This window comes from Hylobates moloch, unplaced genomic scaffold (genome assembly GCF_009828535.3).
Source record: "Hylobates moloch isolate HMO894 unplaced genomic scaffold, HMol_V3 SCAFFOLD_15, whole genome shotgun sequence".
NCBI lineage: Eukaryota > Metazoa > Chordata > Mammalia > Primates > Hylobatidae > Hylobates > Hylobates moloch.
Window position 1 is genome coordinate 53,130,003 of NW_026652290.1, and position 25,030 is coordinate 53,155,032.

Consider the following 25,030-nt stretch of genomic DNA (forward strand, 5'->3'; position numbering starts at 1 on the left):
GAGGATAGAAGTGCTGTTTCCAGGGGACGCCCCAAGACTTCATTCATGGTGTGGCTGTTTGTCAGTGGAGGGAGGATGAAAGGAGGCGGCATGTGGGGGAAGGGTCCTGGCTGAGCCACTTTGAATTCTCTGTGGCCCATATTGGTGTGGCTCCAGCAGGAGTCAGACACACCACTTTGGAGTCACTCAACTAACAGCCACTACTGTGTGACCTTAGGGAGGATTCCTAACCGCTAGGCCTTGCTCCTCAGCAATCAATGGATCATAATAAAAGTGTCTGCTGCACAGGGTTCTGAGGGGGCCTGAGATGCAAGCTACGTGTCCACTTCCCCTCCCCTATCACAGATCAGCTTCCTGTGACCTACAGGAGTAACATGGAAAATTCCATCTGCAGCCTCTCTTGAGTTGCACACTTGGAAACTCATTTCCTGGTGCTTCAGGCTTTCTTAACTGAGCGATATCTGTGTGCCAAGCCCTGTACTAAATATCTTTTAATCATTTTCCGCTTCCTACCTTCCCTGAAGATGAGGAGAACAAAAGCCCTCAATGAGATTTCACTAAGTCCTGGTTAGAAGGGCCAACTCTGGGACCCTCTGGGTAACATGAAGGAAGGGGTCACTTATGGGTGCTGCAGCCCCAAAGAGGAGTAAGAAAGAAACGAAACATTCACTCAGCACAATCACATGATTTACAGACACCAAGAAAAGGGAAGGCACATTGATAATTAGGAAACAGTTAAGAAAATAGTTCCTCATCATGGATTTCGACCTGCCCTTTTCCTGATTATTAATTTACGCCTTGAGAGACGTGGCTTTATGCACGTAATTTAACAGAAGATACAGGAGAGCTCACAGCTTATGCTGGGTGAGGAAAGGGGGCCACGCCCTCTTCCCAAACTGCTCTGAGGAACTGGGGACCAGCAGCAGGTGTAAGATTCATGATGAAATCCTGAGGGTTCCTCTAGCCTGAGTGACTCAGCCAGTTACAAAAAGACAAATAGTGTGTGATTCCATTTATATGAGGTACCTAGGGTAGTCAAAATCGGCCGGGCATGATTGCTCACGCCTGTAATCCCAGAACTTTGGGAGGTGGATGCGGGTGGATCACCTGAGGTCAGGAGTTCCAGACCAGCCTGACCAACATGGAGAAACCCTGTCTCTACTAAAAATACAAAATTAGCCGGGCGTGGGGACGCACACCTGTAATCCCAGCTACTCGGGAGGCTGAGGGAGGAGAATCACTCGAACCCAGGAGGCAGAGGTTGTGGTGAGCCAAGATCGCACCATTGCACTCCAGCCTGGGCAACAAGAGCAAAGCTCTGTCTCAAAAAAAAAAAAAAAAAAAAATCATACAGAAAGTAGAACTGCGATTACCAGGGGTGGTGAGGGAGGGGAATAGGGAGTTAGTGTTCAATGGGTATAGAGTTTTGGTTGGGGAAGATGACAAGTCTGGAGATGGTGATAACTGCACAATGATTAATGCCACAGAACTGTATACTTAAAAATGGCTAAGATGGTGCATTTCATGTTATGTGCATTTTACCACAACTTTTTTTAAGTCCAGGTGGGAAATGGTATGGACACAGATGGTGGGCCTGAGGTCTACTGGCCAGTATCCCCATTCCTTGGGGAATGGGAAGGAGGAGGAGCAGAAGAGGTCTCCCAGGCTCGGATGTCCCTCCTAGAGAGGGGACAGAGAGAAGGAGAGGAGTTGCGGTGTCACAGACTCCCAGTGAGAGAGACAGCTGCATCTGCCCATGAGTCAGGCAACAGGAGTTACTCTCAGAAGCTGCAGGGGGCTTCGGATCCTGCAGCAGCCTGGATGCAGACTCTTGCTTATCCCCCAGATATTTATTGAGGGCTTACTTTGTGCAGGGCGTTTCTTGACGGCCCCATTAGAATACTCATAAGACCAAGAAAGTGACAGAAATTCAAAGAATCAGCAGAAAACCCAAAGGCAGCAGCAAGTGAAAGAAGAAAAGATGGCCCTAGCTTGGGCTGAAGGAAGGCCTGTATTACCTCTTGGTACAGACACCCCCAAACAAAAAGCAGAGGTAGATGGTCGTTCTGACACCTGCCCTGCCATGGTGTTCTCAGGCCTGGACACCCCAGGAACTGGGCAGCTGTCTCCCCTATCACCAGCAGAGCACTGCTCCTCTCCCCCTCAACCACCCTCCACCCCACCTTTCTAAATCCTAGCTGGAACCACAGAAGTGGCCAAAAAGGGAGGGAGCCAGGGTGAAATACACTTCAAGAAGAGTAGTCTTTAAACTCAGAAGGCCAATTAGAACTGGGGAAGATATTTACATATAATTTTTACTTGCCAATTAAAGAAAAACAGAACTGGGGAAGATACTAGAAACATCTATGACAAAAATGGTAACATTCTCAATATATAAAGAGCACTTGCAACTAATGAAGAAAAAGACAAACATGCCCCTCCATGGGCAAATGAAAAAGTAATTCAGTAAGAATAAATATGAATAGGTGATAACAATGAAGTATCACAAATACTGTTTGAACCTTAAGAAAGTGTCAGCCAGGCGTGGTGGCTCACGCCTGTAATCCCAGCACTTTGGGAGGCCAAGGCGGGTGGATCACCAGGTCAGGAGATCAAGACCATCCTGGCTAACACGGTGAAACCCCATCTCTACTAAAAATACAAAAAATTAGCCAGGCATGGTGGCGGGTGCCTGTAGTCCCAGCTACTCAGGAGGCTGAGGCAGGAGAATGGCATGAACCCGGGAGGCAGAGCTTGCAGTGAGCCGAGATCGCGCCACTGCACTCCAGCCTGGGCGACAGAACGAGACTCCGTCAAAAAAAAAAAAAAAGACAAGAAAGAAAGTGTCAAAGATTTACAGAACAATGCTGTGTGTTAGCAGGATTACTAGAAAAATAAGCCCTCATACTTGGCTGACAGGAGAATAAAGTTGATACAGACTTTAAGAACAATTTGGGAAATGCAGCAACGCATTAAATCTGTCTATAACCTCTGACATAGCAATTCATCTTCTGGTATTTACCCAAAGGAAATAATTAAATATGTGGCCAAAGATTTAGTCACCAGAATATGCCTCACAGTGACTATATAATTTAAGCACTGGACATCATCACTGGCCATCAGAGAAATGCAAATCAAAACCACAGTGAGATACCATCTTACACCAGTTAGAATGGCCATCATTAAAAAATCAGGAAACAACAGGTGCTGGAGAGGATGTGGAGAAATAGGAACACTTTTACACTGTTGGTGGGACTGTAAACTAGTTCAACCATTGTGGGAGTCAGTGTGGCGATTCCTCAGGGATCTCGAACTAGAAATACCATTTGACCCAGCCATCCCATTACTGGGTATATACCCAAAGGACTATAAATCATGCTGCTATAAAGACACATGCACACGTATGTTTATTGCGGCACTATTCACAATAGCAAAGAGTTGGAACCAACCCAAATGTCCAACAACGATAGACTGGATTAAGAAAATGTGGCACATATACACCATGGAATACTATGCAGCCATAAAAAATGATGAGTTCGTGTCCTTTGTAGGGACATGGATGAAACTGGAAAACATCATTCTCAGTAAACTATCGCAAGGACAAAAAACCAAACACCGCATGTTCTCACTCATAGGTGGGAATTGAACAATGAGAACTCATGGACACAGGAAGGGGAACATCACACTCCGGGGACTGTTGTGGGGTGGGAGGAGGGGGGAGGGACAGCATTAGGAGATACACCTAATGCTAAAGGACGAGTTAATGGGTGCAGGAAATCAACATGGCACATGGATACATATGTAACAAACCTGCACATTGTCACATTGTGCACATGTACCCTAAAACCCTAAAGTATAATAAAAAAGAAAAAAAAAATAATTTAAGCACTGGATATAAATATAAACACTTATATAACCTAAATATTCATCAGTAGGGGGTTGAGTAAATTAATGATGGTGCATCCGTATAATAAAATATTACGCAGATATTTTTAAAGGTGTTATAGAAGAATACTTACTGACATAAAAAAATGCCCCTGTTTTTTTTTAATTAATTAATTTATGTTTTTGAGACTGAGTCTCATTCTGTCATCCAGGCTGGAGAGCAGTGGTGAGATCTCAGCTCACTGCAGCCTCCACCTCCCGGGTTCAAGCGATTCTTGTGCCTCTGCCCCACAAGTAGCTGGGATTACAGGCACGCATCACCATGCCTGGCTAATTTTTGAAATTTTTAGTAGACACAGGGTTTCACCCTGTTGGCTGGCCTCGAACTCCTGGCCTCAAGCAATCTGCCCACCTCAGCCTCCCAAAGTGCTGGGATTACAGGCGTGAGCCACCACACCCGGGCCCCTGGTTTATTTTTCAGCAAATGTGCAAACATTTGGAAAAAAAAAAATCTATGATGGGATTACTTCTGGTGGAGAAATGGGGCTGGCCAGGTGCTATTTCTTGACCTGTTTGACCTGGGTGATATTACATAGGTATTCTCTTCACACACATATTTATTCTCAACCGTGGCATGATTACTATGTGGGCTGAATCACTCTGTGGTTGGTGTGGGGGACCTCCCCTTGCACTGTGGAATGTCTAGCAGCATCCTGGGCCTCTACCCTGTACATACACACCCTGTGCCCCCAACCCCTGTGGCAACAACTCAAAATGTCTCCAGACATTGGCAAATGTCCTCTAAGAAAAAACTGCCCCCAGTTGAGAACTACTGTATTAAATCGTATATTTATATCTTCTGCACTTTGCTTGTATGTTAAATTTTATAACTAAAATTTTTAAGAAAAAAAGTCTTGGATGTGTCAAATTGTTAACAAGTTAATTCAAAGTGGCAGGATTTGGGGCTATTTTTTACTTTTGCCTTATGCCTTTCTGTAGTTTGTCATTTTTAACAGCAAGTACATATTATGTTTATAAAAAGAAAACAGGCTAGGAGGGGTGGCTGACGCCTGTAATCCAAGCACTTTGGGAGGCCAAGGTGGGTGGATTGCCTGATGTCAGGAGTTCAAGACCAGCCTGGGCAACATGGTGAAACCCCATCTCTACTAAAAATAAAAATAAAAATAAATTAGCCGGGCATGGTTGCAGGTGCCTGTAATCCCAGCTACTCAGGAGGCTGAGGCAGGAGAATCACTTGAACCTGGGAAGCGGTGGTTGCAATGAGCCAAGATCATGCCATTGCACTCCAGCCTGGATAATAAGAGCGAAAGTCCATTTCAAAAAAAAAAAAAAAAATAGAAGGAAAGAAGGAAGGAAGAGAAAGCTCTTTTCTTTTCTTTTTTTTTTTTGAGATGGAGTCTCACTCTGTCTCCCAGGCTGGAGTGCAGTGGCGCGATCTCGGCTCACTGCAAGCTCTGCGCCTCCCGGGTTCACGCCATTCTCCTGCCTCAGCCTCCCAAGTAGCTGGGACTACAGGCGCCCACCACCTCGCCCGGCTAATTTTTTTTGTAATTTTTGTAGAGACGGGGTTTCACTGTGTTAGCCAGGATGGTCTCGATCTCCTGACCTCATGATCCACCCGCCTCGGACTCCCAAAGTGCTGGGATTACAGGCGTGAGCCAACACACCCAGCCGCTGTTTTCAATATTTTAAGTCATTTGTAATGTGTAAACAGCTAGGTTCAGAGAGTCCGGGGCCTTCAGCCCACTTTCCCTACACAGGTGAGTGAAGAGTGTTCCCTGAGCACAGGAATCCACCTCCAACTAGTTCTATAAGATCCCCCAACTCCTGCCCAAAATCTAGAGACCCCCAGGAGATCAAGAAGAGAAGAGGTGGGAGGGGGAGGCTGGAGGAGGAGACACCCTGACAGGATGAGAGAGAGGGAAGTGTCAGTAATGACTTCTGGGTTCCTGGCTGGTGACACAGGGCAGAAATTCACCAAGTGGGGACACAGCAGATCTGGCCTTCAAGGAAATAAGATGTTTCAGCTTTAAAGCAGTAGGGATCTGGTTTTGTTCTTGTATGCATCCAAGCACCTAGGATGGTACTGAGTACCTACCTACTATGGTAGGTACTCAGTAAATATTTGTTCAATGAACTAAATGCATGAATAGAGGGATATAAATAATCACATTACGGAATGGAAAATGGGCAGGGCAGAAAAGAAGTACAGACGATTAAATGCTATAGGAAATTAAGCTGCTCGTTCACACAGACAGTCAAAAATATCTACTATGGCCCAGTTACTCATGGTATTTTTAGTTAATGAATTAATTAATATAAAAACAAAAGAATGAGAAGTATTCATTAGTAGCCTCTACTATTAATAGAGGTCTTTAGACAGGGAAGCCAAAAAATTGCCCTCAGAGTCCAGCCTCCCAGAGCTCATAGTCTATTTTGGGAGGCAGGTCCTGAAATTACATCTGAGACAGGGAACAACTGCAAGGAAAGTGGGGCCAGCCCAGCCCCATACATTTCAGGCTGCCTGTAGGAGCCAAACACACAGTGCAGGCTGGCTTCTCTGCAAGCAGGCCACTGTCCCATCTGTGCCATGAGGAGTTGGGCTCAGTGGTTCTCAACCCTGACTGCATATCCAAAACACCTGGAAATTTGTCAGAAACAACACCTATGCCTGGGTCCCCACCGGAAGGGATTTGGCTTCAGAAAAGGCAGGCAGGGAGGTTGGCAGTGGTCTTTGGCAAAGCTCCCACACACTATGTTGACCTGTAGCCAGAGTTGAGTCCCCCCAGCCTACATGCTCTGTAAGTTCTGAACCTGGTTCTAACGGTTTCCCTCCTTAGGCATCAACTCAGCCCCAAACTCCATGGTGAATGCTCCCACAATGGGGAGCACATTAATTTCACCTGCCATGACATCTCAGACCCATTTTTCCCAAGATGTGGTTCCAAAATAACCTGCATCGGGTATTTGTTAAGTGCTGATTCTTAGGTCACCTTCCAGACCTGCTGCATCAGAACCTCTACAGATGGGGACTCTGGAATCTGTTTCTTAAACACATTCTACAAGTGATTCTCAGAAACAATCAAGTGAGCGGGCCATGTCCCAGACTAAGTGAAGCTCCCAGGCACACCCGGAGGATGGCTAGAGGCTGGGCCAGAAGGCGCACAAACACTAGAGAGCACCTACTTGTGCTCAGCACTGGGACAAACCAATGAACAAATAGGACAGGTCACTGCTCTCAAGGCACCCTGATGCCCTAAGCATGGAGCTGAGCACAGGCCAGTGGGGGCGAGGGGGCTAGCATCCCTAGCAAGGTGCTGCTGCTTGTCATCCAGAGAGGAGAGACTCTTGACAGCCAGGGGAATCCTGGGTATCCTCCTGGAGAAGATGGCATTGCCCTGGGCTTTGAAATACAAATAGACTTGAAATGATTGGAGATGTTACATTCTATTATATGGTATTTCTGTTTTCCGAGGAGATCATCAGTGCAAATAAATAGGCATTACAAAGAAGGAATACAGAGATCTGGGGGGAGATAGCAGCTGCGCATGTTCAGGGTACTTGGGCCAGGGCAATGGTAAAGAGGGGCCTCAAGGGATTTGGTCATCTTCCCGACTCAAGGGCAATGCCCACTCCAAGCGCTGGTAGCTCCCTGCCATGACCACTGACCTGAACACATTTAACTTCCCTGGGTTTCAATTTCCTTATGTGCAGAATGGAGACATCGGTAGCCACCACAGGACTGTTACAGGACAAGGGAAAGAGCTGTGAGCAGACCCAAACGAGTGTTAGAGCATCCAGAGCCCTATGCTAATGTGTGCCCTGCCCAGTGTCCCTAGGGAATTTCTTTTCCTGCCAATGGTGACGCCGCAATTTCTGCATAGCAAAGCCTTAGGCAACATCTGATGGACACTGGAGAATGAAGGACTTTGTCTTGAAGTTGCTCTTGCATAGTGAACTCCCAGGCATGTCACCAATCAATGAAAACAGCGAAATTTTCTTAAACGTTTCAAATCACACTTTTCAAAAGAGGAATACATATAACTTGTCCCACAGCAAAGAATAAAAGCTACACATAAATCTCCCTTTGCCAAATCGTGTCTTTCATCTATCATTATTTTGGGGGTGCTTGGAGATATGATTCAGATCATGGATCAGACTTAAAAGAGCTCCCTTGGTGCCTCCACTGAAGGAAGCTCATGAAAACACCAGCTACTCTTCCCTCTTCATTTGACTATCTTTTCTGATACATAGATTTTTATTATTATTATTAATTCCACAAAACTACAGGGTATGGCTCCTGGCTAAGTGGAAACCCTCTCTCCTCTCCTTATTTATCTTTCTCTGCAGAACCGGGGTCCTGACTCACAGCTATTGTTCCTTCTCTTAATTTTGACAGATCCTTCCTCTTCCCTTTGCCCTCCTGAGACACCCGCTCCCTTGGGAATCTGCCTTGGAGGGGTTGGGGGAGGGGGTTCAGGACGCCTGGTGAGAAGGGGAGTGTGTGTGTGATTTCTCTGCTGCCCCACACAGAGATACCTGTATCTATTCTAAGCACTACATGTAGGGACTTAGCTTCTTGAATTTAAAGAAAATACCCTTGACATTCCTCAAAATTCCTTGTGTCAAGGCCATTTCCATCCTATTCTGTTCCTTTTCCTACTGATAAAGACGGGGCAGATTCAATATAGCCAATGTTGGATAAAGATGGGTGAATGAATGAGTGAGTGAATGAATGAATGAATGAATGAATGAATAAAAAAGACACAACTTTCAAAGCACATCATCTACACGCCCCGTTTTTCAGTGGCCCTGATTCCTCTCTACCTTCTGCACCCATCTTCCAACTTAACCTTATCCCCACTACCCAGTAAAAGCTCGGACTTTATTTCCTCTGGGTATCAGTCTTAGAAAAGTGATAACCGCTGACCTACGGCACTTTCGCTTTTCCAATTTTCCAAAGCCCTGTGGCATTTATTGTGCTCTGCTTATTCCTCCTCGCCCCCCTGCAGAAGTCGGGCCTGGGATTTCTGTCCCTGCTGACAAAGGGAGAAACTGTGGCCTGGACTAGGGTTAGCTCCCGAGCAGGGGCTTCAGACCCGCCAGTGAGCGCCGAGAGTCGGGTAGCACCCGAGCGGGCGCGGCAGCCACGGGGCTCTCACCTCGGAAAGTCAGGCTTGCGACAGGGTCGCTGCGCCGGTCCTTCTTCGCACTGGGGAGGTTGCTGGCCCTCACCAGCAGGCAGCACAGCATGGCTGGGCAGCCCCGGCGGCGCACAGGCGCGCAGTCAGGGCGGGAGCGGGAGCACCGGCCCCGAGCACCCACCCAGCAAGCGCCCGGCTCCCAGGCAGCCGCGCCAAGAGAGCTGTCGCCTTCGCTGCTCCTCCGCGGGGAAGTAGTCGATGCCTGAGAGAGGCTGCAGGGAGGACACCGGACACCCGCTGGGCGGACCCTCCCCTCCGGCCCCTACCCAGATCCGCCCTGCCCGCGGCGGGCGGGGAGGGACAGGGGTCAGACGGGCGCCTGCGGGGGCGCTGGTCCCTAGCTCCGCGAGTCCCAGCTCCCGGCCAGGAACGAGGCGCCGCTGACGCGGGCGCGCAGCTCGGCCTCCGAGAGCGCACAAGGCGCCGCGGGGCCTGCTCCGCGGGAGCCTCCGGTGACCAAGGCTCCACACCAACCAGGGCGCCCGGGCCCGGTGCGCACAGGTGCCGACTTGGCAGCCGCCCTGTGCGCTCGACGAAAGGGTGAGAAGGAGGCAGGAGTGCAGGCGGAAGGAGTGGGCGATCAGCGGCGGGGAAGAAGTGTGTCTTCGGGGAAACCAAGTCTGAGGGAGCGCTGAAGGGGAAGCGTGCGGAGCGTGCCGTGCACCCCGAGCCCCCTCCTCCCTGCCTCTCGCCTCTTTCCACCCGCCCCATGATCTGCGCCCGGGAGCCGGTCCTCTCTCGTCCGCAGGCTGCCTAGGCGGCCGTTCTGGTTTGCTGGGACCCCTGGGCCGGGAGAGACTCGGAGGTTCGAGTCCCCGCCAACCCGCCTCGGAGCCTTCTCCGCGGCGGTGTCGAGTCACTTATCTCTGGAGGCAGAGATCTGTATTCAAATCATACTGCGTTCCCTGGAGAACTAGGGTCCAGCTGCGGCCCATTCTGTCCCCTGCAAGTCCCCCATCCCCAACAATCTCTACACTCCCTAGTCTCCACAGTGGGAAAGCTGTTCAAGGTGTAAGACTTGAACGGTGACAGTCATTTCGCTTATTATGTCTGGTTCCTTTCCAGCGTATGAACTTCTTGACACAGGGGCCCTGGCTTCACACTTCTATCCCCCAGCACTCCAGCACCTAGCCCTGGTCAGGGCACTGTCCGTCTTCCCACCGCCCAAGTCCTCACTAACCAACCTGCTCACTTAGCCTAAATGCACTGCTGCGCAAAATCTCAACTCCGTTTCCCCTCTCTTATTTTGAGGGATACAGCATTCTCACAGGGCTAAGCCATAACCCTGGCGAATCCAACTCCGCCTCCTCCACACCTGCCCCCAACCATTGATGTGTTGGAGAGTAACACAGCCAGTGTGAGTGGTGCCTTCGTAGTCATGACCCTTAACTCAAGGGAGCCCTCACTGCTGGGGGCAATCATACTATATGTCTTGTCTCCCTGTCTCCCGGATGCCCCTAGAACACCCCATCGCCCAACCCCACTCTCAGTTTGCTTCCTCTTTACGGAGCAGAGAACTTCTTCAGGTCCCCAGGCTCCTTCTAACGCCCGCCCTCGGCATCTGTGCCCGAATCCTGTGAGTTCTCTCCTGTTCTTACAAATGAATCACCCGTACTCCCCACTGGGAACAACTGGGCACTCGGGCATAGACCCCATCCCCTCTCGCCCATTCAGTGGTGAGCCTGCAGTGATTCTCTCCCTCTCTTGCCTTACCAAGTTCCCCTGTTTACCGGATCATCCCATCGGCACACAAGCATGACGTTATTGCTCTCAAGAAAGCACACCCTTGACCCCACATCCCCTTCAGCTACTGGTCATTTCTCTCTTTTCACAACAATGCCCTTTGAAGGAGCTCTCCTTACTTTCTGTCTCCAATCTCCCTCCTCCATTCTCTCTTGAACCCACCAAGTGACACCTTCAACCCCACCAGGTCATCAAAACTGTAAATCCCCTCCCACTCTCCTTCAAAATACGTCCAAAATCCCACCATATCTCACCATCTCCATTGTAACTGCCCCCAGTGGAAGCCTGTCATCCCTTGCCTAAGTCATTTAATCGACTCCATGGACTCCCAACGTGTCTCCTGCTCTGCCCTTGCCCCCATGGTCTATCCTCAATCCAATTCTCATGACCTGGTTCTACTCAAAGTCTTCCGTTGGCTCCCACCTCACTCAGTGCAAAACTCAAAGGCCTTACGTGACCTTGAAAGCCCTGGCTGACCTCACTGACCTCCCCAGGACCCATGCTAGCCTTCCAGCTGTTCCCCAGACAGGCCAGACCAGTGCCTCCCCAGGGTCTCTGCCAGCTGTTCCCTCTGGCTGGCATGTCTTCCCTTCCTTCAGATATCCACTCCAGTGAGACCAACCCGGCCACACAACTGAAAACCACAACTTTCCCTCTTTCATCTCCCTTTCAGGCTTCTTCTCTAGCACCAATCACTGTATAGCATATGTGTCTTACTTGTTTTCTGTCTTCCCCATCAGAATGTCTGCTCCAAGGAGGCAGGGGTTTTTGTCTGTTTTGTCCACTGCTGTTTTCTCAGGGCCTGAAACAGCACCTGGTGCAAAGCATGGTCTCCATAAATTCTTTCTAAATGATGGACTGAAAGAATAAACATTCACCCATCACCTCTGACTTGCTGGGAATAAGTCACATCCCTCCCTTGAGAGGGAGCTTCCAGTCAAGGGGTAGAGACCACAGAGGGTGTCAACCACATCTACAGGCACTGTGGGAAGTGCTCCCAAGAAGTGGAAGGTCGGTAAAGGACAGAGCTGGGATGAGCATGGGTGTGGGGAAAAGGAAAGAGAGGAGGGTCTGAGCCTGTTCTCATCACAGCACCTTCTCTAGCTGCTTGGACCCTCACTCCTTCCTCCCAACTCTACCCTTCTCTTCTCCCCTCAAGATGAGGCAGACATTTGATTCCCTCAACATCCATCCAGAACCCCTTCCCTCCTAGCAGAACCTGACTGCTCAGTTACGCAGCCCCAGCTCCAGGATGGATCCCACTCTATCTGAGCATATTTCTTGGCAACAGCTATTGGTCTAGCAAGAGGTATGTGTCCTAAGTTGTTCCCCTGGAAAGACCGATTTATATGCCATGAATAGAGAAGCCCAACTCCCTCTCCTGCTTCGTGTGCATAAGGAACCTTGCAGATCCAATTGCTGACCAGTTGAGGACATAGCAGACATCATGGACAGCAGATCAGAGAGAACAATGGAGCCTGCCTGGGTACAGGATGATACTATGGAGTTGCTGGCAGCAGCGGCCCATCTGGAGTGGCCACTGCCAAGACGCAGGCTGCAGTGGAGAGGCTGGCCAGTGTTGTGCACTCTGCAGAGCCGGTGGGGGCTGGGAACAGGTGGGAGCCCCACCCCTTACCAAGTTGGTGGGGTGGGAGCCCCGAGCTCCCAGGCACAGCTGCAGCCGCTTGGCTGCGGCCCCAGACCCAGGCATCCCTGCACTCTCTGGGGCCCAGGAAGCTTGCAGGCTCAGAAGTGCCTTCTCCCCGTCTCTGGCCTCTCCCCACTCCAGTCACCCACTCCAGGGTGGAGCAAAGTTGTGTCCAAGCCCACATGCTGTTGCAACCCAGCCAGATGTGTGCACACTTGTGGTGGCACTGACATGCCAGGCCCCTGCTGCCCCAACCCCCTCCAGACTTTGAGTGCTGACAAGCTCAGGAGGGAAGCTGAGGGGTAGCTCCACCTGGAACTGCAAGCACCCCTCTGCGTGAACAGCCTAGGTGCCCTAGATGACATGTTGATGGCAGCAGGAGGTAGACGGGCTCCTGGGCAGAAAGGGGTGGGTCCCCAGTGAAACCCCACCTACGAGCCAGGGATGGCCTGAAGCCTGGGGGCTGGGCTGCCGGTTCCAGGTGGAGTCCTCAGCCCGGAGTGAGAACTTATGGTGCTTTTTCCCCCAGCCCACTCCTGGTCACCCATGGACCAAATAGCACACACTTGCTCCCTTCTGAGCCCATAAAATCCCAGGACTCAGCTAGACTCAGACAGATGTTGGGACTACCAGGTACAGGAAGGAACTACCCACTCCAGGTCAGGTCTCCTCCACTTGTCGGGAAGACCTGCTTGCTGTGACGAGCTACCCTCTGTGGGTCTCCTCTCTGCTGAGAGCTAGACACTCATCAGGAGGACCTGCCTGCAGAAAGGAACTACCCCACTTGGGGTCTCCTGAGAGCTGTTCTGTCACTCAGTGAAGCTCTGTCCACCTTGCTCGCCCTCCAGTTGTCTGTGTACCTATTCTTCCTGGACATGGGACAAGGACCCAGGACCCACTGAACAGCAGGACTGAAAGAGCTGTACCACAAACAAGGCTGAAACAGCCCACCCCCCACCCCAACCCTGCTCGCCATGTTGCAGGCAACAAGAATGAGAGAAAAGCTTCAGCTCTTCGGGGAGCCCAGACCTAGGGGTCACATGGCTGTGACACCCTCTTTGGGGCTCTGCAGTTCCTGGTGCCTCCAAGCTTCTGGGCACCACCATGTTCCCCAGTAGCCACAGTGGAAGCCCCTTGCAGTATGCCTGGTCCAGGCGCAGTCTCGCACAGAGCCAGTGCCTGTACCAGCACCTGGAGCTGCCTGCCCCACCACAGCTAGCATGCCTGGCTGTGCGCAGTGGCTGGACTCCGCACTCACTCGCACACCCCTTGCTGTTCAGTGCCTGGCTTGCCCTTGGCAGGCGTGGGATCGGGGCTGTTACTGTGAGCTGAGCACAGCCTAGTGGGCCCAAGCAAAACTCAGGCAAAGGTGCTACCAGCCACACACGTTTCCAGCTGGAAAAAGCAACACCCTAAGGATCCTGTGACAGAGTTGTATAGTCTATATGCCCAGAGCTCACTGGGTCTCTGGACACCAGTTAAGTGAGCTGATCCCCTTAAGACTATCATTTAATAAATTGATTTTCCCAAGGCTTAAACATGGGGTGTCCAGGAGGCAAACAAACCTTGCCTCTCTGCTCATTTAAGTCTATTTGAGCCAGGATTTCAGTTGCTTGCAGCCTAAATCATCCTTACTGACCCCTGTGACTTTGGTACCGTCTATGTGCCCACAGCATCCAAGTGACTCCACCAAGTCTTACCACCACCCTCTCCTGCCCAGGCCACTGCAGGTGCCTCCTAGCTGGTCAGTCGCCTCATCACATCATCACTCTGGCTATGTCTGGCCCCTTATCCACACTGCAGCCAGGTGATCTTAAATATGATCAGGTCAATCTCCTGCTAAAAGCCTCTTGGGAGGTTTATCCAAAGGCCTCCTGTGCTCTTGGGATGAAGCCCAGATTCATTTCCTTGGGCCAAAGGGCAAGGCCATTCCACCTCTCGCTCTCTGAGCTCTAGCTCCATTGCCTCGTCAGTTTCTAGAATATGCCAAGCTTCCTCGCAGCTCTGAGGTCGGCTGTGCTCTCTGCCTCCAGCTGCCTTCTTCTCTTTCTTTGCAGAACCACCTATTCATACTTCAGGCCTCAGCTTAAAGATCACCTCTCCAGGAAAGCAGTCCCTGATATCCTGGGGTCTAGACAGGTCCCTCTGGCAAATGACTGCACAGCAGAGCTTTTCCTTCTTAGCACGCATCACAATTGTCAGGAATAACTATTAGTGTCATCACCCGTTTCGTGTCTAGCTAGACTGTGGAGTTGGTCAACGAGGGGAGAGACCAAGGCTGTCTTAGTGACTCAGGTATTCCCAGCGTGTAGTACAGGACTGGCCTGGCACTGGTATAGTGGACACTGCACATGGCTCCCGGGTGTGGATTCTGCCCCCTGGTGAGTTCAGCCAGTGGTTCTCAAAGGGGATAGTACTGCCCCCTAGAGGAATTTTTGAATATTAAAAGCTTTTTTTTTCCTTTTTCTTTTTCTTTTTTTTTTTTTTCTGTCTGTCACAATGATTCCTGGCTTTGCTTTTGCCGCTATCATACCCCACCCTACCCCAGCTCCAATCCTTCAGAGTCACCACAGGAAATGGAAATCTGTAGGGGGTATAACTAATATTTCCATAGGAACATTCCAAGGGACTTCTGCCTTCCCTTGGCTTGTGTCCAAGGAAAAGGGTCTCCCCACATCTGTTCTGCAAATCAGAAAAGCAGCTGCTGGTGATCTGACCCCTGGACACTTCCTGAGGCCTCCTTTTCATCCCAGCCTCCAACTTCCTAGTCTGGCTGATGTTCACTGCCCTGGACTTCTCCCTAATCAGATAACTGACTGTTCCCTTGCAGACTTCATACTGAGGCCTAGTAACTCAATAGGGCTTCCTCCCGAGGGGACATTATCAGGAATTAAGTTCTAATGGAGAGTGTGGCTGAGAGCTGACCTCCACCCGCCAGTATATGTTCTCCCCTGCATCCACAGAAATTTCCCACAGCACTTTACTTGGGTACATGGTCACCCAAATAAAAACATTTCCCAGCCTCCCTCATAGCTGAATGTAGCCAGGAGACTAATTGATGACTAACAGAATATGAGCAGAAGGGCTGTATATAACTGCCTGGATGTGTCCTTAAAGGGAAGGGGCACGCCTCCCCGGCCCCCTTTCCCCTCTGGCTGGAATATAGACAGGGGCATGCGCCATCATGGACCATGTTGTCAAAGGGAACTTCTGGGGATAACAGAGCAATAAAACAAGAGGAGCTGGGGTCCTGGACAGCCTGTGGGTCAGAGTCTTACCAGTCAGGACTGTCTACATTCAACTATTATTTGAGTGGAGAGACCATCATGCTTATACCAGTGTTAGTTAGGGCTTGTTTACAAATAGCTAGATCTGCATCCCACCTGAGGCTTCAGGTGAGGGCAGCTCCTCGGGACCCCAGGCTACTCCAGTCCCACTGTAAAGGTGATGGGGCCAGCTTAGGAGCCATAGCACGGAAGGAAGGGCTTGAGGGGCCTGTTTGGAAACTGAGTTTCATGCTTATTGCAGTGTTTCGGGGCTGACAGAGGTAAAGGGGAAGGGGACTAAAGCTCTCCCACTCACTCCATCCTGTAGTCACTGATGACAGGTGCTGCCTGATGAGCCCAAGGGAGAGGACACTGGCTCTCTGCTCTCCAGAGAGCCCAGGCCCAAGGTCTCCAGGATTGAATGAAATACTGTGTCTCAGAAGCGGTCACTGGTGTTCTCTGGGACACATCCAGCCCACGGACATGTTGTCTTTAATCAGTACACAATGTTTTATAACAAAATTGTACCTTAAACATTAGAAGATTTTTCCATATAAATCTGGATTTACAGCTTCTCTTGAAAAAAATCAGAGAATGTGGCACCTGGGCCTAGATTTTCCACCTAACACTGACCGTCTGGCACCTGTAGACCAGGTGTCCCCCCCTCAGCTCACTCCCAGTATGCACATATGATTTCCCCTCCGGCTTGATCTTAGTCCACCCGCCAAGTTTCTGAAAGTGCATGAGTTTGTGACCCCTGTCACTTATTTGTGGCCCTACCTTCCTGACCATCGAGGAAGGCATGCTTCTAATCCTCTCTTGCTGCTGGAGTTGGGCCAGTTCTCCTCTGGCCACATTCTCCTAATGTTAGCTGGTCCTTTGTGTTTCCCAAGACCTAAACATGGGGTGCCCAGGAGGCAAACACACCTTGCCTCTCTGCTCAGTGACACTGACCTTGAGAGGAACATTCTACATGAGTTGACAGGACTCCTTCAGGGCATATTTGCCAATGTCCAAAGGCTTCCAGAAGTATAGATGAGGCCTTCTTCCCTCTCCCTTCACATTCATTTAAGAATATGTGTCCGGCGGATATCCCAATCCACCAGGTGGAATTGATAGGGGACCTGTGTGTCCAGCAAGAGGGTAGAACCCACATGCAGTCCTGGTTCTGACTACAGCCATGATTAGGGCCTGTCAGGGGAGAAATTGTCCATAGTGGAAACAATCAGACAGTCCTGGGCTTCTGTCCCAGCCCACCCTTTCCTAGTGGTGTGACCTGAGGCATGTGATTGGACCTTTCAGTGGCTGTTTCCACTTCTGTGCAATCAGAGAATGAGGACAGTTTGCAGCGGTGTTGGGAGGATTAAACAAAACACTAGCAACTCCAGCACAGTGCTTGGGGCACAGCACATCCACAGTAGATGTGAACGCTCTCTGTGCTAACATCCCATGCTAGTGGACCAATCTGGAAAGAGACTAGCATGCAGGAAGTAGAGAAAGAGAGTTTGGCCTGGGGAGAGGGACTGAAGAGGTTTGTGGGCTGCTAGGGAGTCACCAGAGGAATACTTGTTCCCAGAAGGAGAAAGTACCCCAGTGAGGGCCACTGCCAGCCATCAGGCAGGTGGCCAAATGCCTTCGCCTCAGAAGGGACTGCTCTAGGAGGGGCAGCCAGAGAAGACAGGCCCAGTGTCCCTGGGGGCAGACAGATGGCCACCCACCACTTGGCCTGTTGTGTCCAGCCTGGCAGGACAGTGGATGGACAAACAAAGCTGAGGATAGAATTCACCAAGCAAAAAAGACATTGAAAGCCTTTGTGGATGTGTACAATTATTTCTTAGTACGTGTACAATAAATGTTAATAATAATGATTATTATAAATTTATGTAAAATTATATGTAATAATTATTATAGTTAACATTTATTGCTTGCCTGGCTGTTCGAAGTGCTTTATGTGGACTAACACATAAACTCTCAGAATGATTCCTCCAAAGCAGGTACAAGCTATTGTTATCAACACTTTACAGATAAGGAAACTGACACAGAGTGGTTAAGTAACTTGCCCAAAGCCACACAGCTGGAAAGTGGCAGACCTGGGATCCCGAGTTCAAGATGCAGGCAGTCCTTCTCTCCCTCTTGCTCGATGCTGTTATCCCACTGGACTGTGATGCAGGCTGCCAGCTAGCCGCTCTTCTGAGCCCCCCGCCCAACTTTTACTTTCTCCCAGACTGGCTAAGCTTGAGATCCACAGTTACATGACCCCCCTCCCTGGAAGTCCTGGAGCACTTGCCATACCCACCACAGGTTGTCCACCTCAGTGTCATGTGACCATTGCCCTGACCTTGGCTTATCAGAGCCTAGGCAGCCACCATAGCCCTGTCAGAGCTGTGAGCCGGCCCGGAATGAGTGCAGTGCCCGGAGGGAGCGTCCTGCATCAACTGGTGACTGATTGGTCCCATCAGATATAGAGAGGGTGAGGCAGAGAGCAAGGACCCCCTGAGATAAGAAAGCATCTGCAAGACCAGAACATAAGGGCTGAGGATGTGTGTGCTTGGGTGAGCAAGCAGCAGTAAGGACCATGCACGTGATGAGAAGAGTCAACGTGCAGACCGAGGGGGGCATCAGGGTCTCAGCCAGGCCTGGGTTCAAGTCCTGCCCCTCCACCTTTTCTCACTTGTCTTTGGTAAATCCAAGCTAAAGCCAGATGTAGATAGCAGAGTGGTTAAAGCTGGGGATATTGTGGGGGCTCAGGAGCCAGATACTTAGACTCGAATCATAACCCACTACTTACCAGTGTATAACCTCAGGCAACTTACTTAACCTCTTCATGCCTCAGTTTCCTTATCTGTAGAATGGCAGTGATGACAGTTGCTACCACATATGCTTGCTAAGAGGATTGAGGTGTATGTGTCTACATATAAGTACCTGGTACAAATTATAACTGGGTCATGATGTAGCTTATATTAATGTTCTAGTTAGAACAGTATCTGCCATAAAATAACCATGGTGTCAGTTAAATAGATCTCTTTCATAGGACTGTTGGTGGGATTTTAAAGAAACACCATCTGACAATGGTATGCTTTTGCGCTTAGCAAATGTCCATTCCCTCTCTTTGTGAGGAACACGCATTTGAAACCCCAGAATCCTCCATCTTTTGGTCATTTGTTTCACAACATGCTCCGGCAGCCCTGCACTCCCCCTGCTCTGATTCAGCCTCTTGCTGGGGACCCCAGGCACCGCCCTCCCTGCCTGGCTCAGGTCCGAGTGCCCTGGTGCCCTGGGTGTGGGCAGCACATGGTATGCTCTCCACAGCAGTTTCTTATTCATGCGCCAAGGATGCTGAGAACAACAGAGGGCACTGATGAGGGGTTGGGGGTGGGGACGCTGTGGCCACTATGTGACCTTGGCCAGGCTCCTGCACTTCTCTGGGCCAATATCCTTGTCTTTAAGGGGGGATAATATCCTTGCCCTTTACCTCACAAAGCTTCTGTGAGCTTGAAATGAATGTATACATGCACAAAGGGGCTGAGAAGTGTGGCTACGGGGTATTATAATCATGTAACCAAAGGAGGGGCTTTATGGGACAACAGATAGAGTCTGGGAAGAGCAGACCCAGCCCAGCTGGGGAGAGAAGGCTTCCCAGACTGGTGTTTTGCTTTGAGCTGCATCCCTGAGACCGAAGTCTTCTGTGTAATCATTCACCAAGCTGACCCTGCCAGGGAGAAGGAGAGCGAGCAGGGCTGAATGTCACAGGGAGGCCAAATTTGGACATGGGTTAGGAGCTTAGCTAATGCAGGAGGTGAAATGTGGCCAGGGGCTGGGGGAGGGGAGGGACTGCATTCCCCAGGACTGCCTGGCGGTTTCAGTGATGACTAGGGGTGGAGGCCCCAGCCAGTCTCTTCCTAGGCTCAGGAGCTCATGACGGATTGGCACAGAAAATGTACTTCCTTTCCCCAAGGTGAGCTGTGTGCTCTGGGCCCTGGAAAGGGGGAGCCTACCCCGAATAGCCAGGCAGCAGGCAAAAAGCAGGTGGGGGTGGGGAGAGGATTCAGCCAGGGATGTGTAAATGAGGATGCAGGATGGGGGGATCTGCTCCACACACAGGCCCTTGGGGCTGAAATAACAAAAGAAAAGCCACACCAGCAGCACTTCCTGCACTTCTGGGGTTAGAAAGTGCCTGCCATTTATTATTCATTCTTTCCTTTCTCCAACCGGAGATCTGAGCCTAGCCTGGGTGAGGGACCATGAGGTAGGAGCTAGTGTATTGAGTGTATGGGGATGCAGAGGGGGCATGCGGTCAGGGAAGGTGGAAGAAAATCTGGTTCAGGCTGAGTGGAAGCCAGAAACAAAGCCCCTGACAGCAGGGGCTGTTGCAGCTGAGTGTACATTTGTGCACCTGGGGAGGGCACCATTCACAAAGCCTACTCAGCCCCCAGGTTCAGGGGCTATAAATGGGGAAGAGGTGCTGGGGTGGGAGGAAGCTGCTTCACCCACAGAGTGCCTGTCCTCCCTCCCCTCCTCCAAGGGGCTATTTACAGTATGAATGGTGCCCCCTGGAGTTGTGCACCAACAGCCCAGAGCCCTCAGCCAGGCTGCTGAACGGGGCCACTGACCTGGCCTGCCCAGAGCTGAGGATGCAGAGAGGAAGCATGAAAGACTCCCTTGTCCTCCCTGCTGGAAACACCTGGATAAAGCTCATTTCCGGAGGCCACGTGAGAAACTGATTGAGAGCAGATCAAAGCAGCACGTTGGGAAAAAAAGCACACCCGGAGTGCCACCACTACCCCCTTGGCCCCCGCTCTTGGTGCACACTGCTTTCCAGGCCTCAGGACCATTCACCAACTCCTCCTCGAGCTCTGCTCTGGTCCAACAAATCCAGAAGCCCTGAATCTCACACCCAGGAGAGGGTACTCATGACACGATCCCCTGCACATGCTAAGCTGGACACGGGCCTGTGCTTTCGGAGCTTCTATTCCTTGGAACATCGCAGGTGTCCCACACGCTCCAGGGTGTGCATGTGCCTGGGATCATATGTGCAGATGGTGTCTGTGAACAGGTGTATCCAGGAGCTTGTGAAACTGTGCTGAATGGCCAGAAACCAACTAATGCTATGATTTCTGGAAGCCTGGGATGTAGTTAGAAGTCAGATCTCTGGGGAGAAGGGGAGTGGCAGGTAGTGGAGGCTGAGAGGAAAACCTACAGGCTGGGTGAGAGGTTCACACTCTTTCCCCCTAGTTCTTCTCCCCCAGTATGGTTCCAAGCCCAAAGAGCCAGCTGTGTAGATCCTAGCTCTGGCTTGGTCCTGAAGGGTTCCTGGAGAGCAGACAGGGCCCAGCCCTCAGCTCCTGGAGGAAAAGTCAAGTCATAACTCTATGAAGGCCCTTCTGTGGAAGGTTCCAATCTGATAGGGGAGTGGCTTCCCGGCTCAAGGAGGCTTCACTCTGATGATAGAAACCAGATACGACCCCACCTCCCTCCACCCACTGGTCCGTTGGGGGCAGGGGTTGGGGGAAGAGAAAGTCTGTAAAGGTTGGTGCTGTGACCGCTGTGCCCAGCTGCTAAATTTCCCCCATCCTGTGCCCAAAGCAAGGGTAGGGTGCCTTCACCTTCAGTGGCTGCCAGCCTGCCAGGCCAGCCTCTGAAAGAGAGCAAAGGGTCAGGAAAGCAGCCAGGCGCAGAGCGGGGCGGGAAGAGAGCTGGGTTATAAATAGGCCTGGGACCAGGCCTTCAGGGGAGGAGGAGGAGAGCCCTGCAGTACAGCGCTTCGCCGCCCGCAACGCAGAAAGACTTCTTTTCAGAGATCCCGAAAAGGTGAGAGGAGAGATGCTGGTCCCACCTTCCTGGCCTACCTCACTACCAACCCGGGCTCAGCTTCCAGGAGAAGCGCCAGTCAGGCACCTCTCTCCTTCCAGCCTCAGTTTCCCTCTGGGTCGCCCTCTGCAGACCTGTGTGGTTGCAACACTCAACGGCAGTCTGGCGGGGCCAGAAAGTCTCCTGTCTCTCAGCTCTAGGTGCTCTCCAGGGTTGAGAGCCGCGGCGTCCCCTCCTCTACCCGACCCCGACCCCGACCCCGACCCCTCGCGGGGGTGGCCGGCCCCTCCTACCTGCAAACACCGCGGAGCAGTAGGCATCGCTGATGTCGGTGTCGGGTGTGTGGACGTTCTCGGCATAGAGGATGAAGACCCTCAGCATGCCTGGCGCGTGTAGGGCCCCGTGCGCCCAAGGCGCAAAGAGGGCTCGGAAAGGTCGGGGGTGTCGAGGCGCCGCTTGTGGGTCCCCTCGCTAGAGAGGGCTGGCTGGGCGAGGTCGGCTCGGATCTCTGGCTCCTGGCTTAGAGCGGTTGTTCTTAAAGGGGAACAGGCCACCCCCGGCTGCTCCAGTGGGCTAGGCTGGGTCCCCGCCCCGGCTGCGCTCACCCCGCTTGTCAGCCGGCGTTCCGAGAACAGGGGCTTCTGCTCATCTTCCACCCCCGCCGCCCTTCCCGAGCTCCGTCGAGCTGTAATCTAATGCTCCGGCTGCGGAGTCTCCCAATGACACGGCATTTTGCACCTGGCTGGGCGGCGGCCGCGATGGCCGGGGGCTGGACCAGAGCTCCGGGCGCCCGGCGTAGCCCAGATCTCGCTCTTGGACAGGAGAAAGGCTCGGCTCCTCCCCTGAGCTTCTACCCCCTGGCTGAGTGCTGCGCCAAGTCGGTTGCCTCTTTCCGCCTCCGGGATTGGAGCGGTCTCTCCAGAACTCAACCCGACCGCCTGGGGTAGGACGGGGGATCCTGGGGAGGCTCTTTCCCTAAGAGAAGCCTGGAGCTGAGAATTTCATTGACAAGCAAGGCAGCTGCCTTAAAAACTTTGCCCCCTTCTTCTGGCTTTAAAAGCAACACATGCCATTTTAAAACAAAAAGCATAAAGAAAGAAATCTCTGGTTCTGAAAAAAATAGTATATTAACATTTGGGTATTTGGCAGCCCAGGCTTTCTCCTCTGAATGTATATACACATGTAAATTGCAGTATTTATTATATATCTGAGTGTAGAATGCAGTCTGTGTCCCACGTTTTCATGTAACATCTTACATTATTAAAAAATTATTCATAAACACTATTTTCAATAGCTATATAATTGTCATATGAATGTACTAGATTCACAAACTTTCTCGTTTCACATTTAGGCTCTCCCCAGATTCTATTATAATAGTGAGAAAGGGAGTTTCTTTTTAATAAAAAAGATATAAACTCATCTTAGCCCTCCCCCTCTCCCCACCCGGTTCTTCAGATTAGATTGTAGGGTCACAGGATATGACTTTTTTTAGGTTCTAGTACCTATTGCTAAACTGCCTTCCTGCAGATATGTAGATCCACACTCCTGGAAGCCTGTGACTCATCTTCTAAAGAGGGCCAGTTGGATGGGTGTGCAGCTGTCAGCAAAACTCCCACAGCAGCCCCTGGGGGCAGTAGACACACCCAGGGCAGGATGGGCTGGCCGCTGAAAGGTGGCTGATTTTTTCCCCATAGGGAGATACTATAAGAGAGCAATCCTCCCCAAAAAGATCTGTAATTTCAAGATTAGAGAAGCAAACATTTCCTGTGGTCACTTAGGGTCCTTCTGTAGTGATCTATGCCTTCTTTTCTTTGCCTTTAGCACAATGTGTGGTGGGGAAAGGAAGAGGAAGGGGGGAGCTGAAGTGCAATCATTCATTTAATGGGAGTGTATCAAGTCCTAAAATAAGTCAGGCACTGTCCTGGGTGGGGGACACAGTGGTGGGCACAAGTGACACAGTCCGTGTTATGGGCTAAATTAGGTCCCCTCGAAATTTCTATGTGAAAGGCAACCTCCAGTACCTTGGAATGTGATTCTACTTAGAGATAGCACCTTTAAAGAGGTGAACAAGTTAAAGTGAGGTCATTAGAGTCATCCAATCTGACCAGTGCCCTTATAAAAAGAGGAAATTTAGATACAAAGACAAACCAGGGATGCATGCACACAGAGAAAAGGCCATGTGAAGACACAGGGAAAAGGCAGCCATCTGCAAGCCAAGAAGAGAGGCCTCAGAAGAAACCAAACCTGCTGACTACACCTTGATCTTGGACTTCCAGCCTCCAGAACTGTGAGACATAAATTTTTGTTATTTAAGCCCCCAAGCCTGCAGTATTTTGCTGTGACAGCCCTAGCAAACAAGTAGAGTCCGTAACCTCAAAGAGCTTCCACTTCAGTGAGGGAAACTGACACTTATGGAATAATCACGTCAGTCACATACCATTACAAATATGTAAGTGCCATAAAAGACAGAAAATGTGGGAGTGTGAGAACAGAGAGCAGGGAGTCCTCATCGAGTGCCCAGGACAGTAAGAGCTATTTGAGATGAGATCTGAAGGCCAGCTAGGAGTTCACTGGGCAGGACTGAGGTGGGGGCAGGGAAGAGAGTATTTCAGAGAGAAAGAAGGAAGCGCTCTGTGTCAAGGCCATGGGAGGAGAGGAGTATAGATTAAGGGGTTGTGGGATGGGGCAGGCAGGCTGGAGGGCACCATGCAGGGCCTGGGGGAAGCTGCCTGAGGCCTGATAAGTCCAGAGGAGTGACAGGATCTGATTTACTTCTCAAAAGCTCCCTTTGGCTGCCTTTGGAGAATACAGTGCAAGGGATCAGAGTGGAAGTGAAGAGTTAAAAGCTACGGCAGAGGGTCAGGGTGAGAGTTGATGGTGACTTGGACCAAGGTTGTGAAAAGGGGGATGGCGCAAAGTAAGGCAAAGCTAGGAAGAAGAAAGGAAATTCTGCAAGAGCAGGTGAAGCAATCAAGTTTCCCACTACAGAACTTAGCCATTATGTGTTGCTGGAGAAAACAGCTTTGGCTTGGATGTAGTAATTGATTGACTCAAGTCATTCATTCATTTACCAACATTTATTGGTACCTTGTCTGTGGCAAGCATTTTTCAGATTCAAGTTTTACAGAAAGATAGCAAGGAGGGAGTAAAATTTAATTGCTTTGGGAAGAAGGGCAGGAGGCCCTGTTGATGTAGGGAAAGCCCAAATTATGGTCTATTTTTAAAGAAGTACAGTTTGGCTCTATTCAGATGTATAAAGTAACATGAACCTGCTCTGTGGCAGAGCTAAAATTGGACCTAAGAAGCAGCTAGCTGCTTGCAAATATGGTGTGGCTATAGTGATTTGAAAAGAGCCAGTTTTCTGTATAGGTTAAACACCTTCCTCGCAACTTCACTACTTTATTCATACAGAAGGCTGTCTTCAAACTTTTTCTGCACAGCCCAGTCTGTACAGA

General features: G+C 50.7%; 1 protein-coding gene across 15 annotated transcripts in view; it reads right to left on the reverse strand.

The window, feature by feature from the left end:
* Positions 1-22,419, reverse strand: part of DYSF (dysferlin) — a 234,630-nt gene extending 212,211 nt beyond the window's left edge. For 8 of the 15 annotated variants that reach the window (XM_032176991.2, XM_032176986.2, XM_032176988.2 and 5 more), the window contains exon 1: positions 21,869-22,419. In XM_032176991.2, coding sequence (XP_032032882.1) covers positions 21,869-21,956 — 88 coding nt within the window. In that variant the 5' untranslated portion in view covers positions 21,957-22,419. Of the gene's footprint in view, positions 1-9,068; positions 9,304-21,868 lie in introns of those variants that run through there. The other 7 variants (XM_032176989.2, XM_032176985.2, XM_032176987.2 and 4 more) reach the window with 1 other exon arrangement.
* Positions 22,420-25,030: the final 2,611 nt, after the last annotated feature.